Source organism: Protomyctophum bolini (genome assembly GCF_963924005.1).
Source record: "Protomyctophum bolini genome assembly, chromosome: 5".
Taxonomy (NCBI): domain Eukaryota; kingdom Metazoa; phylum Chordata; class Actinopteri; order Myctophiformes; family Myctophidae; genus Protomyctophum; species Protomyctophum bolini.
The window spans coordinates 23,033,312-23,053,763 of record NC_137866.1 but is presented as its reverse complement, the minus strand read 5'-3'; the positions used below and the strand labels follow the sequence as shown (position 1 = coordinate 23,053,763).

The 20,452-nt window shown below is 46.4% G+C and overlaps 1 protein-coding gene across 1 annotated transcript in view; it reads left to right on the top strand.

Annotated features, from left to right (window-relative positions):
* Window positions 1-20,452, top strand: part of plxna2 (plexin A2) — a 279,981-nt gene that overhangs the window by 234,405 nt on the left and 25,124 nt on the right. Inside the window, 4 exon segments of the mRNA XM_080764816.1 lie at window positions 784-1,052; window positions 14,376-14,442; window positions 15,567-15,713; window positions 17,348-17,507. Of these exon segments, the coding sequence (XP_080620942.1) occupies window positions 784-1,052; window positions 14,376-14,442; window positions 15,567-15,713; window positions 17,348-17,507 (643 nt within the window).

Here is a 20,452-nt window from a genome sequence, read left to right as displayed (position 1 = left end):
ACATAGCTTTTTCAGAAAACTGTCAGGATGTAGAAGACATTTTTAGAATCTGATCTCAATTCCAACAAAAGATTTGTGTTTTTGACGGCCCCACGCTTGTCGCATCAGAAGTGGTTGTCGATCCCCTCGGGGGGTCTTTTGGCTACTGTTATTATAATAATCTAGCACAAACCAAGATGGCGTCGTGTCACCTTGAAATGGGCTCCGAAGCTGCAAAACTGATTTAATAGTTCCAAAAATAGTTAATAGTTCCAAAGCTCTCCGCACCCTAGCAGAGAGGCACGCCCACCTTTGCCTTGGCTTCGGTCAGGAAGCTGTTCAAATCTAACTTCAGGAACTGGCTACCTCCTCTCAGGAAAGAGATCTCTGGACGTCAAATTAGAAATGGAGACGACCTGGACACCCCATCATGCAGAACTGAGAGATACGGAAAATCACCAATACCCTATAATATGTGCAGACTTGTTCCCAAACTTTTCAGGTCGAGACCCAAAAGAGAGATTTAGACTTTTGCCCGGGGACCCAAACTAGTGAAAATAGCAGATCTATAAGCTTGTCTTGTCTTAAAATGTATAAAAGTATTTACCATGTCGGTATTGAAAATTCTATTTTGAAATATTTATATTTTTTCAAATGTAGGAAAAGAAAACAAACTGGTCTGTGACCCAAAAATGGGTCCCAATCCACTGTTTGGGAAACAGTGGTTTATGTAGCATTGTTTATGTAGCATCGCGCTGCCCCCCTACATCATTTTCTCCCCGTTTTCCGTCCCCTGCAATCAAGGTGTCCGGCAACGGCCAGCTGCACGTGGAGAAGGCCCTGAAGCAGTTCGGCCAGCTCATCAACAACAAGCTCTTCCTGCTCACCTTCATCCGCACGCTGGAGATGCAGCGCTCCTTCTCCATGCGCGACCGCGGCAACGTGGCCTCGCTCATCATGACGGCGCTGCAGGGCCGCCTGGAGTATGCCACCGACGTCCTCAAGCACCTGCTGTCGGACCTCATCGACCGCAACCTGGAGAGCAAGAACCACCCCAAGCTGCTGCTGCGCAGGTATGGGAGCAATTATCAATTATGTGTCAATTATCTAATGTGATGCTGGGCTCTACACACACCCTCCTCCGCCAACCACCTATATATGTACTAGTCAACCTAGTTCATATACATAGGGGGAGAGCAACGGACTTGAACTCATGCTTCCTTCATGCCCGAGTGTCCAAGTTGCTCCTTTACACCTGACAGGGGGGAGTTTCACTGGTTGGACGATGTAGCGTGGAAAGGAACACGTTATTCCAACCAGTTCCTTTCCCTCTAGAGACCAGCATTACTGCATGTTTTTTGTGAGGGTACCTACCCTAGGTGGGGACACGGGGAGAACATGCAAACTCCACACATAAAAGGCCCTTTCCCCGCCTCGGGTATGCGGGCACTGATGACGCGGAGGAGGAAACACGCCGCCAGTGCCCACAGCGTCCCGAGCGGGAATCGAAGGAGCGGCCCGCTCTGAGGCAAACGCCGCCGGCATGAAGCATGGCTTTGAAGTAGTGGCAGAGCTTCAGTTCGGTTCATGTTCAATTGTTTTGTTTTTTTTATGATTCAAATTTTCCTTGCTTTTTCAGTTTAGTCACAAGGGAATAACTGAGAATGTACATAAAATAATCATACAAACAATTAAGACAACAAATTAAACAAAACTAGACAAGAAAAGAATAGTCACCGAGGAGGCAACTATAGTATACCACATCCAAAATGGATGAAATGAAATGACCGGTCCTAGACACTAAAAATGTCTGTTTGAAAATGACAGTTTTCTGAAAAAGCTATGTTTCTGTCAGTCGTTCTTCGATTTTTCAAAAATAGCAGACCTACAAGTTCATAGCGCGCCACTCGGTGGCACGCTATGAGATCTGCTATTTTTCAATAGCTAAAGCATAACATAATGCTAACACCAAAAAGGGGTTCCCGCCCAAAATGGGTTTTAAAGCATCAGTTTAGTACGGATTCGTCATACATTGTGTCATCCCCTATATGTCTAAATATCCTCCACGCATTGTCTATAAACGAAGACAAATGCATAGAAGTTGCATTCTTAAAAATGTTTGTCAGTAGGTGGTTTTCTGTCACATTAAAACCGTTGAGTTACCCCACAACCACATGCTCACACAAACGTCTAGTATAGTAAAGTATATAGTGTGTCCTCAAGAAGTTTGAAATACATTTGAGTCGATGTATACTATATACCACATAAATACTGCATATGGACATCTTCATGCATAGCACATTTTAACTCTCACATTTCTCAAAGATATGCCATGAGAAAAGTATTAATAGCAGTCCACTTTCCTGTGTGGTCCTTCTTCTCCGCGCACGGAGGTGGTATAGGAGGATGTTGATTGATACGGACAGACGGATGGATGGGGCTTTGGGTTGGCTCTCTATACATCTTTCCACTGGCTGGTGGATTGCATACATGTTAATTCTCCCCCCCCCCCCCCCCCCCCTGTGTGCCCATCTAAACAATAGTAAAGGCGGTATAATGAGTGCTGCTGCTCCTGTATGTTGAGCTAAGTTGTATCCAGTCGTCAGTCGTCCCCAGACGAGAAACATGCTTTAAATTCCCTGCAGAGAACACGGAAAGTGTTTTTTTCCCCCATCGCCTGTCCTCTATAGCTCTCTCTCTCTCTCTCTCTCTCTCTCTCTGTCTCTCTCTCTCTCTCTCTCTTGCTATCTCCCTCTCTCTCCAACTCTCTGTATACACTGCCACTGTCACTCTCGCTCATCCTCCTTATGAAACATTCAGCAAATGGTTCAGCTTAGCTATTCTCTTCTCTTCTCTCTCTCTCTGTCTCTCGTTGCCCCCGATGTTCATTCTTTTCCGAGGGACTTCAGGCGACGTGCTAAATGTTTAAAATACCATACAAAGTTCCTATGAGAGTGTCCTTCTCTCCATTAGTGGCCCTGTAGGACGTGGAGACCAATCAAATTGAGCAGAGCAAAATGCTCCTGTGAACCGGCTTATCCTGAAGACACCTTTTGCTTTTGGTGTTTTGTGTGTTTGCGTGTACGTACTACGTACGCTTGCATTTGTTGTGCATGCGTCATATACGTGGCGCCTGTACATTATGTATTTGTCTGCACGTACACTTGCCTTTGGTGTGTGTACTGTACGTGTGTATTTGCACTTCTGTTATCATTGTGAGAATGTTAATGTCCTCACAAGGACATCATGACAAGTAAGGCGCGTAAACGCAGACACACACACACACACACACACACGCACACACACACACACACACACACACACACACACACACACCTCTGTATCGTTCCAATTTCAGTTCGTATTGGTTTATAGGGTATTGGTAATAAGGAGTTTTATGTGAGGACATTTTGCTGGTCCACACTTTTTTGTGTTTTGGTTAGAATTTGAGTTAGGTTAAGATTAGTTAAATTTGTAGGCGTGTGTTTGTGTGTGTGTGTGTGTGTGTGTGTGTGTGTGTGTGCGTTTGCGTGTATGCGTGCGTTTGCGTGTGCGTGTTGGCGTGCGTGCGTGTGTGTGCTGTGCAGAAAAGAAAGAGAGCAGGATACAGAGGCAGCCGCTGTCCTTTCAAGCGGAGGCTTTATTCTCATGCAAATGACCTGGCTTTCTCTGTCATAAAGACCGTCATTATTAGCCGCGGTAAATAAATGCAAGGCACAATAGGTGGGGCGAGCAGAGAGAGAGAGAGGGAGAGGCAGGAGAAAGGCCTCGTGCGGCGACAAATGGACCTGGATTAAGCTGTCACTTTCACGTACCAGCGGGAACCGCACGTCAGCCCCATAGTTTCCAATATCCCTCGCCATTGGGGAACACAGTGGCGTGTAATCCTCCAGGTCCTGCAGTTAGCGCCGCGGCCTGCGGTTGCCCAAGTATCCCATAGTTTTTTAGATTACCGCTCCACGTTTGGTGCCGAAGAATGCCAAGAGGATTATCGATTTGACATGGTCCCTTTGCCTGCTGTCGTCCTCACAAACGCCTATTTAGAGGGGAAAGCCCACAGCACCAACCAGCCGACTCATATACACCAAAACCTCTCTTTCTCTGTCTTTCTCTATTATCGCTTTCTTTTGTAAATGTGTTTGTGCCGGGGGCACAGGGGGTGAGGGTGTCGGACATGCGCTTTGTTAGCCATTCTCCCCTGTTGTCGTCTTTCAGTTCACCTCTGCTCACTCTCATTATCACTAATTATAGGACGGTGGAAGTGCTCGCTTTTGTTTGTCTACGAGCCACACACACACACGACAACGACGACGCAAGACTCTGGTATAATATGGTCTTAATTGGCAGTGGCGTGTTGTGTGTCGTGGTCAAGTGTGTGTGTGTGTGTGTGTGTGTGTGTGTGTCAAACTTCTGTTGACCTGTCAGTAAACTGAAACCATGTTGGCTATGGTAGAATCCAGTGCACGGTGTCTCACAGACGCTCCGAGAAGAAGCTTCCGTGTCCATGAATTATTGGTGAGCTTCCAGAGTCCCTGGACCAGGTTTTACAAGGCCTGAGCCGAGAGCAGTACACAGGAAGGGTTCTCTGGGTCACTTGGCCCACTTCCTCTCTCTCTCATCCATATTACAGCGGGTCGAGAGTGCATCCCAAGATATACCGTCGACATTCTGTCTTAACCCGTTTTGGACGGGAGGAACCCCTGTTGGTGTTTCATGCAGTATGTCATGCTTTAGCTATTGGAAAACAGCAGATCTACAAGCTCGTAGCGCGCCACCGAGTGGCGCGATACGAGCTTGCAGGTCTTCTATTTTTGAACAGTCGTGAAAATGTGGCGCGAATCTTTGAATATATATTTCAGAGCGAACATTTTTAACTAAACTATTGGCTTCTGGGGGGGGGGGGGGGGCCTGGAACTACATATTTTGAGATGGGGGGTCCGTGGTCCAATAGAGATAATTCTGGGGGTCCTCGACATGAAAAAGGTTGAGCACAACTGACATAGAAACATGGGTTTTTCAGAAAAATGTTAGGATTTAGAATCCTTTTTTGATCGACTTCAGTCCAAAATGGGTTAATGAACTTCTGCCGTCGCTCCATCCTCGTAAAGACAGAAGGCCTTCCTCATGGAGTAGAACATGTCAACGAGACGGCAAAAGAGACCTTTAAGGAAAACAACACAGTAACAGCTTACACATCTATACAAAAATAGGTCCCTCTGTCCCAGTGTTTTACTGTTGTTGTATCTGCAAGTGTCCTTGAAATATGAATGCAGTGCTAATGTGTGCCTTGGCCCATGTTCTTATACAGCATAGTACATAATTATTCGGAGTGAGGTATATAAATAAGTAGTCAGTATTTCCGTGTGTGTGTGTGTGTGTGTGTGTGTGTGTCTGTGTCTGTGTCTGTGTCTGTGTCTGTGTGTCTGTGTCTGTGTCTGGGTGGGGTATAGCCCACCCTAACCCTCACATGCATGGTGGTGACTGGTGACGTGGATATATAACACAATGGCGATGGGGCTCTTAATTACTGAGCCCTACACCTCCTCCGGTGTGCTCCACTGCAAAGATGGAGTGTCATGACACACACACACACACACACACACACACACACACGAGTGCACAACGGGGGGGGGGGGGGGTAGGGGGGTGGGTAAGTGGGAAAAGGGTGACGAAGAGGACACAGGAGAGGGAAAATAATATACGAAAGAAAAAGGAAAGATTCAAAAGAAGAGATGCAGGTCACGACAACCGCCAGCGATATGAGTTGTACTGTACCACCACTGATAGTATTAATCACCATCATTATCGTAATCATAATCATGATAATTATAGTGATGGTGGATCAAAGGAGGGACAGACTTATTAGGGAGGAAGGAGGGACTTGCTACCGTTCCACGGTAACATCCTCGGTGTTCATTTATCCATCTCTAACTCTGTGAGTGCACAGAGATGTAACCAAATGGACCCATACAGTACGTTTGATTACACTTGTACACTCGGAGACAAATTCAACACTCAGACTTTTACTGTGCTAGGGCTATTTCCTGGGACGTTGTCTTCTGATGAAATAGTGATGTACTGTATACCAGTAGAGTCTCAATAGAAGCCTCTCTGGCACATTTTTCACATTATCCTCACCAGCTCTCACTGTGTGTGTACGTGTGTGTGTGTGTGTGTGTGTGTGTGTGTGTGTGTGTGTGTGTGTGTGTGTGTGTGTGTGTGTGTGTGTGTGTGTGTGTGTGTGTGTGTGCGTGTGCGTGTGCGTGTGCGTGTGCGTGTGTGTGTGCGTGAGAGAGAAAGAGAGTGAGAGAAGGGGAAAACATTCAGAGATGTGGACACTCGCTATTGTGCTTGTAAATGTGTTTTGTGGTTCCAGGGGCAATGCATTAGCAACGCTGCTAATGTTTACTTACTCATGTCTGTCTGTCAACGTACAGAATAGTAGCATTCATTATATTTTTGCTCTCCAAAGTACTCCTACAAGACCATCTGAAAGGTTCCAATACAAATATATCCGGGTCTTACAGGCTTAAAGGGGCATTCCACTCATTTTCAGCATTTTACTATGTCATTAATATACCTTAACCTCCAGTTCTAGGAAACACGGAATGGGGGGACTTTTTTATTATTTCCACACAACACCTCTAAGGTATATTAATGACATACTGTAGAAACATGTTGAAAATGAGTGGTATTCCCCTTTAAAGGGATAGTTCAGTTCACCCCAAAATGACTACTTTCCATCGATTACTCCACCCCATGGAGTCTTGAATTAATTAATATTGTTTTTGGTTTTGTCACATTTCTAAGCCAATAATTTGATGACATATATATATATCCATGTATTCAAGTATCCATGGGGTATTAATCGAAAACATATCTTTTGGGGTGAACTATCCCTTTAACTACAATCTCCAGTACAATGTTGTTGGCAAGCAAGTTTCTTTATAATATGGTATGGTATGGTAGCTTTTAAATAGTTATATTTTCCCCATCAGATACCAGGGCAGCATAGACCAAAACCACTCATTATATTTACCCAGCAGCCGAAAGAGCTGCTGGGTAAAAATTATTTTTATGTTACATTCCTGTTGCCTGGTGGTGGTAATACAGTTGACTGCGCAGGCTGTTACATTCCTGTTGCCTGGTGGTGGTAATACAGTTGACTGCGCAGGCTGTTACATTCCTGTTGCCTGGTGGTGGTAATACAGTTGACTGCGCAGGCTGTTACATTCCTGTTGCCTGGTGGTGGTAATACAGTTGACTGCGCAGGCTGTTACATTCCTGTTGCCTGGTGGTGGTAATACAGTTGACTGCGCAGGCTGTTACATTCCTGTTGCCTGGTGGTGGTAATGCAGTTGACTGCGCAGGCTGTTACATTCCTGTTGCCTGGTGGTGGTAATGCAGTTGACTGCGCAGGCTGTTACATTCCTGTTGCCTGGTGGTGGTAATGCAGTTGACTGCGCAGGCTGTTGCATTCATGTTGCCTGGTGGTGGTAATGCAGTTGACTGCGCAGGCTGTTACATTCCTGTTGCCTGGTGGTGGTAATACAGTTGACTGCGCAGGCTGTTACATTCTTGTTGCCTCACTTGCCTGGCGGTAATGCAGTTGACTGCGCAGGCTGTTACATTCATGTTGCCTGGTGGTGGTAATACAGTTTCCTGCGCAGGCTGTTACATTCCTGTTGCCTGGTGGTGGTAATGCAGTTGACTGCGCAGGCTGTTACATTCCTGTTGCCTGGTGGTGGTAATGCAGTTGACTGCGCAGGCTGTTGCATTCATGTTGCCTGGTGGTGGTAATGCAGTTGACTGCGCAGGCTGTTACATTCTTGTTGCCTGGTGGTGGTAATGCAGTTGACTGCGCAGGCTGTTACATTCATGTTGCCTGGTGGTGGTAATACAGTTGACTGCATACATGTGTTCTTCTTTATGTAGCTTCGATGAGATGATATTACATTTTCCCCAAATATTTCCCAAACTTTCAAAAGATAATTCAAATGCAAACTAACGACGTGTCGCTTCTGCCATTTTCTCTGTGTCTTTAAACGACCTAAATGCTTAATGAACTATCTAATTGCTTTCACTTTATATTACTCTCCTCGTTCCAAATCCTCCCTTTATCATTAGTATGTCCTTTAACAAACTACGCAAAGCCTGTCTGTCTGTCTGTCTGTCTGTCTGTCTGTCTGTCTGTCTGTCTTTCTTCAGCCATTAAAAAGTCCTCATTCGCTGCGTTAAACTATTCTAACGCATCTTCCGTCTTCCGTGTTTCTCTCCCTCCCTTATTGCATGTCTGCCGCTATACTTTCCCCTTTCATGTCTAATGTTCTTTTAATGGAATCTCACAACATCGTCTCCGTCACCTTGAGGCTCCTCGGAGCCCCTCAGTATTATTCTTTCCTCCTCAGCGTTTATTTTTCCCCCTTCTCTTCTCTAATGACATTCCCGCCCATGCAGAGCAACAGAGAGCAGCGTCATTAACCCGTTTAGGCCTCATGACGTCGAAATTTAAAAAAAAAGTCTTCTAAATTCTGACAGTTTTCTGAAATACCTCAGGTTTCTGTATCAGTGGTGCTCGATATGTCATATCAAGGACCCCCAAAAATTTATTGGCCTCCGACCCCCCATCTGAAAATATGTTGTTCCTGCAGGGACCTCCCCGTAAGCAAAGATTTGAGTTAAAATGTTCACTCTGTAATACTATATATATTCAAAGATTTGAGTTAAAATGTTCACTCTGTAATACTATATATATTAAAAGATTGTAGGTCTTGTAGGTCTGCTATTTTTTAACAGCTAAATCTAAACACAATGTTTACACAACACCAAAAGGGTTTCCCCGCCCACAATGGGTTAACTACGTCCCCGCCGCCACCGTCTACCTATTTACCATTAGGAGGACAAGGCAGACGAGGGCGGGAAGCCAGCCCCCCCCCCCCCCCCCCCCCACCCCCCTTTACTCTGAGAGCTCTGTGCCGTAATGAAATCCTGATGGTCATTACCATGGCTCAATTAATAGCCATGGTACGTGTGTGTGTGTGACTGTGTGTGTGTGTGTGTGTGTGTGTGTGTGTGTTGTGTGTGTGTGTGTGACTGTGTGTGTGCGCGTGTGCTCGCGTGAAGACGTATAGACCGAGAACTCTCCCCATGACTCAACGCAGACCTGAGCATTAAAACACCTTTATTCGACTTCTTCCTTCTGCCAGGAGTTACTGAGCTTATTAAAAAAATGCTTAATAACTTCCATTAGTACACTCTATAGTGTCTCACGAGCCTACCGTGGGGGGGGGCAGGTGTTAGACTGAGGGTATAGACTATAGACGAAGAGGGGTTGCACATGTAACGTTTAGCCGGAATCGAACCCCGATCTCCAGCTCGGCAGACCGGCACAGGCAACAAGCTACACGCCCAGAGAGCTGCGTATACTGTAGCTCCCTGTTGGAGGAGCGAGTTACGGACGGGTCTTTTTGCAGGATCTTCACACACACGGGTATAGCGAGCTCCTCCTCGGCCACATGAGTGGCATCGTGCCTGGTTCAGAGACACCATAGCTTTGGATCTGCATGGTGTCTAAATAAAGCCTCATTTAACAGGGCAATTACGGCTGGGATTTTGGGTTGGTACTATTTTCCATTTTTAAACTAAAATGTATTTGTTAGAAATGTGCCGTTTGAAAGCGTATAGCCTGGGGGGGGGGGGGGGGGGGGGGTATAGTAGACGTAGTGTCTGCTCATTATTTTCTAAGGATGAAGACTTGATGTAGCGGGTTTTGTGTTTGCAAGCGTGTGTTTGTTTGTTTGTGTCTGTGTGCGCAGAAGAGTCAAGAAGAGGGAAGGTGTATACCACAGGCACAGTCTCACACACACACACACACACACACACACACACACACACACACGCCCGCGCATTCCCTTCAGCTGTGCTGTCGGAGACGCCGTGTCTGTCTCTTTCTCTCTCTCTTTCTCTCTCTCTCTCTCTCTCTCTCTCTCTCTCTCTCTCCATTATGTCTAGTTCTCTCTCCTTCTGTCCCATTGTCTCTCTCTCTCTCTCATCCCTCGGTTGAAGGAGGGTGAACTAATCCTCACCTCCGACCACCTCACCCCCCCCCCCCCCTGCTGGCACATCACACTATACCAGCAGGTCTCTCTCCATCCACACAATGAGCCAGGACAGCCTCACTCACTGTTGTTCAGACCAAAAACATAACCTGGCATAACCTCCGCACAGAAAACCAGGCTTGACAAACTCTAAAGTGTGCTGTGCTGATTGCAGGGTGGATACAAGTGCTCACTAATTGAGAATACAGCAGTGATAGGCTAAGGTCAATTTGCCCTCTGCCAGCCAACAGTTCTTAAATGAGGAGGTCAGCATGACCTCATCTCAGTACTTGAGTATATTTGAGCTGGCCTTTTTCACACTACTAGTATAACGCAACCTCTATAGTGGCTCTGAGGATGTGTCTGGGACATGTGCATGTGCTTCCTCTCGCTTGAACGTTGCCCTGCACAGCCTTTCACAACACAAAGTTATAGCACACTTATCTCCATAATAGTTGTAATTTCCTTTTAGGTTTCATTCGCAGCATGAAATGAATAGGTGTAATCATCCCTGTGCCCATCAGCTCAGAGCTTGTCTTTGATACCTACAGCGTTAAGAACCCCCCCACTTACAGTATACGTACGGTTCGGTGTGGTTGGCTGTAAAGACATATGGAACCCTGTAATCACAGCCATTTTCCAGATACATTAGGACGGTCCGTGGAGGCAAAGGTCTTAATCCATTTTGGACGGGAACCCCTTCTGGTGTTGTAAGCATTGTGTTATACTTTAGATATTGAAAAATAGCAGATCTACAAGCTTGTAGGTCTGCTATTTTAGAAAAATCGTTAAAATGTGGCGCAAATCATTGAATATATATTTCAGAGAGAACATTTTTAACTAAAATATTTGCTTCTGGCGGGTCCCTGGAACTACATATTTTGAGATGGGGGTCCGTGGCCCAATAGAGATAATTCCGGGGGTCCTTGAAATGAAAAAGGTTGAGCACCACTGACATAGAAACATGGGTTCTTCAGACCTCAGACCTCAGGACCTCAGTCCAAAATGGGTTAAACCTTTGTGTTCTCTACGGGGGTTTCAACACAATGCTATACCGCGGGTTTCTGATGGGGATGCTTGTGGCCAGGTGACATGTCACATCACATTCATAAGCCCCCCCCGTGCTTCCCCTTTATGTGTGAGCAGGATTGTCCTCGCTTCACTTTGTGTGCTAGATTTGAGTAGCATCCAGATGGGATGCTGCATGGTGGTGGTATAATGACAAGAAGCTAATGTCTCTTGGCTCGCTCTCTCCAGCTCGTAGGAAAACACAAAGCCAATGCCGACACAGCTGGATGCTGTTGTTTATTTCATGGAGCACGTCGGTTGAGATTCACTCGGTTTTGCAGAGCGGCGGCGGCCATGCAGTTTGTCTCAGACTATAGCATGCGAGCTCGCGTGGTATCCTGTGGTTGGAAAAAAAGTACTCCAAATGTTTTTCTTAACCCATTTTGATTCTAAAAATGTCTTCTACATCCTGACAGTTTTCTGAAAAAGCTACGTTTCTATGTCAGTCGTTTTGTCAGTCGATTTTTCAAAAATAGCAGACCTATACAAGTTTCAATAGCTAAAGCATAATGTAATGCTAACACCAAAAGGGGTTCCCGCCCAGAATGGGTTGATTGAAAGTAACATTACTGCAATATAGAAGTACTCTGTTACAGGTAAAAGTATGGAATTAAAAATGTATTGACATCAAAATCTACTTGGAAGTACGAAAAATCATTATGCAGAATGTCCTGTTTCAAATCTTCAAATATATAAAAAACCTTTTGAAACTAGCAGTTCTACAAACTAGCATTATGATCTGAGATCGGCTATTTCCAAATGGCTGAAATGTATTGGAAATTGGAAATACTCAAGTAAAGTACATAATACTGTACCTCAAACCACTGATGGTATCCGAGCAGTGTGTGTGTGTGTGTGTGTGTGTGTGTGTGTGTGTGTGTGTGTGTGTGTGTGTGTGTGTGTGTGTGTGTGTGTGTGTGTGTGTGTGTGTGTGTGTGTGTGTGTGTGTGTGTGTGTGTGTGTGTGTGTGTGTGTGTGTGTGTGTGTGTGTGTGTGTGTGTGTGTGTGTCCACATGCTCTCCTCCTCACTAGTAACCCTTTCATCTTACCTTATTAACCATTCCCAGCAGACTGTTTGGGGCTTCACATCTTTCTTCACATCTTCTCTCTTTCTTCTCCTTCGCCTGTTATTGTCTCTAATAACTCTATAACTTCTATCAGTCCATGCTAGAGCCCCTCCTCCTCGTGTTTCAGCCAGTGTTGTTTTCGTCCACTAAAACTAAGACGAAAAATGTTCGTCGACTACCTATTTGCACTGACAAAAACAAATTGAAACTAAATGAAAACTAAGCTACGATAACTAAAACTAAGACTAAATATACTGACAATTTCGTCGACAAATAAAAACTAGACTAAAATGTTAGGAAGGGACTAGTGGACAAGAGATCCAGTATAAGTCATTTTACACTTGGTTGCATGCTGAAAATAGCTTATCTACAAGCTGTGAGCTTGTAGATCGGCTATTTTCAGCAAGTGTAAAAACACTCTTTACGACGGCATCAAGACCGGCCAAAAAACCATTTTAGTCGACTAAATCAACTGTAGATTTAGTCGACTAAAATCTTATGACATTTAGTCGACTAAAACTAGACTACTAAGACATTCCAGGTGACTAAATGTGACTAAAACTAAATTAAGTTTCAGTCCAAAGACTATATGACTAAACTAAAATAGTAATTAGCTGCCAAAAACAACACTGGTTTCAGGTGGGAAGGGTTGTCTGGCATTGAGTGATGGATGAAGACAAGACATGGAGGGCAAGATTATTATTAATCTTTTTTTAAGAAAACCATTCTCTCTGGGCTTGTCTTGCTCCGTGGTGGTCGATGGTCCAGGGGTCACCGGTCATTGTGTATTTTCATGCCCAATCAAACCCGGTAGCAGGCTGCAGCTGTGTGATTGAGGGGGGAGGAGAGGAGAGGGGAAGGGAAGGGGCGAGCAAGGCGAGGCGGAGTAAACGGGAAATGGAAGAAGGGATGGTTTTGGTCCGTGAGTTACCTGGCCGTGACAGCAACACTCTCTCTTAACAGCTGAGGCTTGTCACAGCTGCCAAGACCCCGCTGTCTTCAAAAAAACTCCCAGATATGCATTCATGTGCATGCATGCACGCACACACCACTCACACACACACACACACACACACACACACACACACACACTGCCTACACTTACAGTAAATATGCATGTGCACATGGTCCTACAGTACATGTGGACCATGTGGACGCGCCGTCGGTCTGTTTACCTTTTAGCATTGCTCCGGCTAGCGTAGCCCTCCTCCTTCACCAACAGCAATGTGTTTTTTTTAATCCAGCTCCGTTGAGCCTGGATTTAATAACGCACCCGACAATCGTAAATCATTTGTGATTTTGTATCACATCGCATCGAAGATGTGGCCTTTAGCCTTTAGCCCCCAGCTAAAGGCTGGGGGGGGGGGCTGTGTTGAGTGATGAGTCGTCGCACTTCCGGAAGCCCCCACCTTCCTGTTTAACCCGGAAGGACAACAAGCTCCGTAACATTGGAGTCAATGAGCGGCAGTGAAGCGGTCACACTTTTGGAACACTAGATGGCAGCAAAGGATTTAACCAAAGGGCTGTACATGGAAAACCCATCATCAGAAAAGGCCTGTGCAACAACATAGATACAGGGCAAAAAACAAAAAATCACACCCATGTGAAGTGAGTGGTGTAACTCTGTGTGGGGGTCCCCGTAGGGGGGGGGGGGGGGGGACGCACCCAGGGTGCCGGCCCGGTTTCCGGCGAGCCGCCCCACGTCCGAAACGGTAGAGAAATGACAGAGTTACCATGTGGGGCTCCCCGGGGGGGTCTCCGGAACATTCCAGACCCTGGAGAACATCGGGGCAATCGGGCCGATCTACAAGCACACAACACTTGGCATTGTGATGAGTTGTGAGCTTTTAGATCTGCTCTTTTCAATATTGTCAAGAAACGAAGTGTAGAACGAAAGCGGGAGTGGGGCATGTATAGAGCTAGTGGGAATCTGGTTTAAGTGGCTAACCGTGAACACTGCTAATTGTATGCATTCGTGCACCCAGGCCAAGCCTGAGGCATCGCTGTGGCTTGTTTAGTGTATACTTAGTTTTGCCCAGACACACAATAATTATGGATATCTCTATTTCCAATGATACATCAATGTTGCCGTCTTATTAAATGAATAAATATGGCGAGCCCATTTGGTTTCCACTAATGTTTTCTTTTTTGTGTGTCACTTCAGAACGGAGTCGGTGGCAGAGAAGATGCTGACTAACTGGTTCGCCTTCCTTCTGCACAAGTTCCTCAAGGTGAGCGAGTGCAATCAGTGCATCATTAGGTTCATGTGTGTGTATCCAGTATCCACGTTTGCGTAAATTGCTGCCATCTGATTGTGCATTAGTGTATTGTAGAACATGAGTAGTGTTGTGCGTGTGGGTGGGTTCGAGAGGCATTTGACTCAATAACAACCCTTACTGACTAGCCTGGGGTCCACCTATGCTTTCTATGGCATATGCAGCTCCCGACAGGATCCGCCGGGAGAATCTAGAGTGTGTGTGTGCGTGTGTGCGTCAATTTAACAAAGGTGCAGACGATCAGAAATCAGCAGTGTGGACTCGGACCCAGACTTTTTTTCCTCCCTGGAAATAAAAACGTCCGGGTTTCCGAGGCTACTTACTGACTGACTGACTGACTGACTGACTGACTGACTGACTGACTGATAACCAAATGCCATGCTTGCAACACACCACTGTCCCCGGTTCCCCTACATTAAAACACAACAATAGACACAACTATCTTTATCTGTCACTGTCACATTGTATGTACCGGTATTGTATATACATTCAGTGCCCAGGGTCATCATCTGTCTGAAATCAGTGAGTTTGCAACACTTTATGGTAATCCACTGTATGTCTTTAACAACCCATTTAGGCCTGACGTCGACATTAAATAATGTCTTCTAAATTCTGAAAGTTTTCTGAAAGACGTTTCTGTATCAGTGGTGCTCAATATTTCATGTCAAGAACCCCAAAAATTATATGTAATTGGACACCGACTCCCATCTGAAAATATGTTGTTCCAGGAACCCCTCCAGAAGCAAAGATTTTAGTTAAAAACGTTGGCTCTGAAAGAATATATATATATTCAAAGATGTGTGCCACATTTTCACGATTAAAAAAAAATAGCAGACCAGTTTGCAATACGTTATGGTAATGCACTGCATGTCTTTTAAGTTCGAATGCAAAAGAGGACTTCGGCATATAAAGTTTACATTACTTTATGCTTTAATTCTAACTCCCTTTCGTGTGTGTGTGTGTGTGTGTGTGTGTGTGTGTGTGTGTGTGTGTGTGTGTGTGTGTGTGTGTGTGTGTGTGTGTGTGTGTGTGTGTGTGTGCGTGCGTGCGTGTGCGTGCGTGCGCGGACGTCTCCTCAGGAGTGTGCCGGAGAGCCTCTCTTCATGCTGTACTGCGCCATCAAGCAGCAGATGGAGAAGGGCCCCATCGACGCCATCACCGGCGAAGCGCGCTACTCCCTGAGCGAAGACAAGCTCATCCGCCAGCAGATCGAGTACAAAACCCTGGTAGGTCACGCTCGGAGAGGCACACACACATGGAGGAAGGATGGTCACGCTGCAGCAGAGCCACACCGATGCACACACACATGGAGGAAGGATGGTCACGCTGCAGCAGAGCCACACCGATGCACACACATACAGACAGAAGTACATAGTGTATAGTGTACACACACACATACACACACGAGCAAGATTTAGCGAAAGAATTCTCAGCTATTTTGTAAAAAATAATGAGCTGGAACACCCACAGACACATAGATAGACAGAGAAGACATGCGCACACCCCCACAAACAAACTCATACACGTGTGCAGTGTGCAAGCACTCGTGCACGTGCGCACGCACACCATCTCTCAAGTTTATGCTTCCCCACTTTCTATGGTTTCCTTCATAAAGCCTTATCTTTTGAAGCTGTCGTGCGTGCGCGCGCGCTGTGCGCATGTGTCAAGCTCCTTCCTGCCTGTGTACCATGGAAGCTATAGCTAATGATCCCGGAGACTCAAATGCTGCCGCAACATTAAGGCAGATGACTGTGGAGATGGGGCACTTCAGATCACCCACCCGTGCACCCACCAAAACACGCTCGCTCGCACACACACACACACACACACACACACACACACACACACACACACACACACACACACACACACACACAGCGCCAGTAGAAGCACTCAAACAGCCATACCATTGTGTCAATGGTCTGATTGGGGCTGACTGGGAGTGTGGGCTCATTACCTGCTAATACCTCCGCCAGCCAGAGCTGGAAATTGGTTTCCCGCCGAAGGTGTGAAATTTGATTTTGGGATACCAGCGAGCGCGGAAATGGTTTCTCAGAGCCCCCCCCCAACCACCACGCTCCAAGCAGACACTAACGATGCCCTGCTCTTCCCCTCATGTTCCAAAGCTGCGCTGCTCTCCCAAATCTGGCAGTGACAGGCCGTCTGCCCCCCACATGGAATACTAGTATCGCCATTTTATTTTATTGCGTGAACTAAATCCTCATTAATGCAAACTATAGATTCAACATACTCAAGCCTGCACACATTCTAAATATGCCCCCCCCCCCCCCCCCGAAATATTTTACCAAGCAAATAATGATAATATAGTCTTTATTGTCTCCACATCATATATATTTTTGTTGTCATGGACACTTGTACAAAACATTAATAATTCTACTCGAGTTGGAAGCGTTAAGACCCATTTTAACCCTCAATGGCTTCCTTTTCTGAAAAATAACGTAATTGTAAAAAAGATTCACGCGTTTTTAGATATTCTATTTACAATGAGATGAGACGGGAGCTGGTGCCACTTGGACCCGCGGACATAACGTAGCACTACAAAATGACGTCTGACTTAAATACTGAATTTCCTCTATTCTCTTCTCTGCCCTGCTCTCTCCCTTCACTTCTCTCTCTCTTACCTTCTCCGTTTCCACTTCTCTTCAAACCCCTCTCTGCCTCGCTTTCTTCTCCATTCTGCGTGCCTCGTTGCCCTCCCCATATACCCCATACCACTCTGTTCCGTTCACTTCCTATATATGTATCCTTCTCTCCTCATGTTTATGCCCTGTTCTCTCTCTCTCTCTCTCTCTCTCTCTCTCTCTCTCTCTCTCTCTCTCTCTCTCTCTCGTCGGTGCAGATCCTGAACTGTGTGAACCCGGACAACGAGAACAGCCCGGAGATCCCGGTGAAGGTGCTGAACTGTGACACCATCACCCAGGTGAAGGAGAAGATCCTGGACGCCGTGTACAAGAACATGCCCTACTCCCAGCGCCCCCGCGCCGTGGACATGGATCTGGGTAAGAAGACATACTGGTTCTGTTTAACCCAGCTGACCTGAGATCAGATTCTAAAAATGTCTTCTACATCCTGACAGTTTTCATTCTGACCTGAGGTCAGATTAAAAAAATGTCTTCTATGTCAGTCGCTCTTCGATTTTTCAAAAATAGCAGACCTACAAGCTCGGAGATCTGCTATTTTTCAATATCTAAAGCACGACATGATGCTAACACCAAAATGGGTTCCCGCCCAAAATGGGTTTATTGGACCGCCTTGATGTGGGATTGAGTTGCGATTGGAAGTTTGGTCAGGCCTCATTCACAATTCTACAACAGGTCGTTTCGAGGAAGCGATCTGATTGGTTGAAACTGCTTCTAGCCGTGGATCAAACCAGCACCATTCACCATGCACCTAATCAAAACAAAGAATTCAGCTGCTCCGTTTTCGATGTGATCTTCAGTGATGCTTCAGTGATGCTTCAGTGATGCTTGCGGAACTCGACTTCGTCTCGTTCCTGACTGTCGTGGCAATAATCACGTTAAACCTGCACCCTCTCGTGTAATATTGCTTAAGTAACAAACACCAATCAAGCAAATGTTTGGTCGTTTTTTTTGTGTTTTTAGGCCACCACAATGCTTTTCCAATGGGAGTCACATGGTTTGACCAAACATTGTAGTTTGAGGCGGGAGGGGCAGAACACCACCAGCAATCGGCATTTTGTAGAATGGTCCCAGCAGGTAAAAATGGGTTATAACACTGAGGACTTTCTTTCTGGGCGACGTCACACACACAGGTGTGCATGTGTGTATACAATGTGTCGCGCTCCAACAGATTGATGCGTCGGCACAGAGAGAGAAAGCCAGCCATGTGCAGCAACACACAGATCATCAGTGCATTACGGTGTGATAAAAGCAGCACGGCAGCACCAGGCGGTCCCGGGCAGCCTCCTCAGGTTGCTGCTGGTGCCAGGCCTTCCATCAAACTGACATGACAGTATGCACACTACAGCGCATCATCCCCGCTGTCAGGCTGTTCTGCTCTCACAGCCTGGCATGAAACAGGGTGTAAATTGGAGATGGAGAGAGAAGTGTGTGCACACTTCAGTTTTGGACTATACTTTGGACCCATTTATTTTACCCCCCGTGAGTTATAACCCATTCTGGGTGGGAGACCCTTTTGGTGTTAGCGTTATGTTGTGCTTTAGCTATTGAAAAATAGCAGATCTACAAGCTCGTAGTGCGCCACGCTTGCAGGTCTGCTATTTTTGAAAAATCGAAGAACGACTGACATAGAAACATAGCTTTTTCAGAAACCTGTCAGGATGTAGAAGACATTTTTTAGAATCTGATCTCAGGTCAGAATGGGTTAAATGAACACAGGCTTTTTACTGTGGCGGGGAGGGAGGGAGGGAGGTGGTGTTTGCGTGCCTCATGGCTGGGTTTTGGCTGACCCAGGTTCAGAGCTGACAGACGGGCCTGGCCCGGTCTCATGCCTCTCTCTCTCACACGGTCCGCCATGTCCGTCACCGCCTCGTCCTCGTCTCCCCCCCCCCCTCGTGGTCGGTGGTCACGCCGTCCGTCCGTCCGTCCGTCCGTCCCCCCTCACATCATCCGTCATCCGTGTGATGTAAATTAACCCTCTGCCACCGCGCGGCACTCGGCAGGATGATTATTTTTCCTTCTCTCTGTTCCATTGCCTTGGAAACAGAGCATGATACACGACTGAGAGTGTGTGGAGCGTATCTTTGCGTGAGTAATACGCTATATATTCTTCTGGGTGCACCTCTCTTCTGTTTGTATGTGCTTTTCAAATGTGTTCCTGGAGGTGTGTTTATTATTTATTTTTTCTCTTGGGTGAGGTGAGAGAGTGTGTGTGTGTGTGTGTGTGTGTGTGTGTGTGTGTGTGTGTGTGTGTGTGTGTGTGTGTGCGTGTGTGTGTGTGTGTGTGTGTGTGTGTGGGGGGGGGGGGGTGCACCACCCACCAAGGGCACCATTTGGTTGCCTGGCAGAGGCCACAGCGTAATAAAGTTCAGTCAACAGAGTAGAAAATCAATGATCACTCGCAGCGTGAGAGCCACGCTTGCTTGTCCATTTCCCCATCAGCACCCTTATTATCATTTCATTACCCCGCGACAGGCCTTCAGATATCACCTGCCAGCCCTCCTCCAACTCTACCCCCCTCTCTTCTGGAAAGGATCTAATTTCTTTCCCCCTCTCTCTCCCCGCTCCCGGCGTGCTGCTGACTGTACGCTAACATGCCATATCAATGACACAAGTAGCAATTAATACAGCTGTGCAAGCCTGCAAAGCATATACTGTGCATTGACATTGCTTTTGTGCAGAGGCGCAACACTGACCGAACGCTAGGGGGGGATATAGAGCGGCGCCGCAAAGCGGCGCCGCCGAAAAATCCGTCCCCCCCGTCCCCCCCACTACCCTAGGGGAGGGGGGGATGGGGGGGTCTAACCACCAAAACGTGGGGTTATGGTTAGGGTCGGACTACAGAGAGGTTGTTCCAGTGACTCAATGCACATACAAATGCAATGCCAATATGCTATATTAACATTAGAACGTTTTAAAGACAGATTAATTATTGACGACAATGCAACCTGTGGGTCCAACGTCACTGAAAACTTTCATAATGGCAATTAAATTTACTCACGAGTGCTGATGTGAAATGGAGGATGTAAGAACACACTTTTGTTGTATTAGAGCAGGGTAAATATGAAGTTTTGCGCCAAGGTCTTGTTTATATTCCTCTTTACATAGGCTGTATGTTATTGTCGCAATTTGGTCCGTCTGAGATCTGAGTGAGGGGGCCTTCCTGAGTGAGGGGGTTTCTGACGGCGTCGCTTACTCGCTTCCCCTCTGTCAGAGGTGGAAGCTACGCGCAGCCGTCGGGAACCCCCCCAAACCGACTGTCCCCCCCCCCCTCCAGAAAAGAGGTCTTTCTGCTACAGAAACTG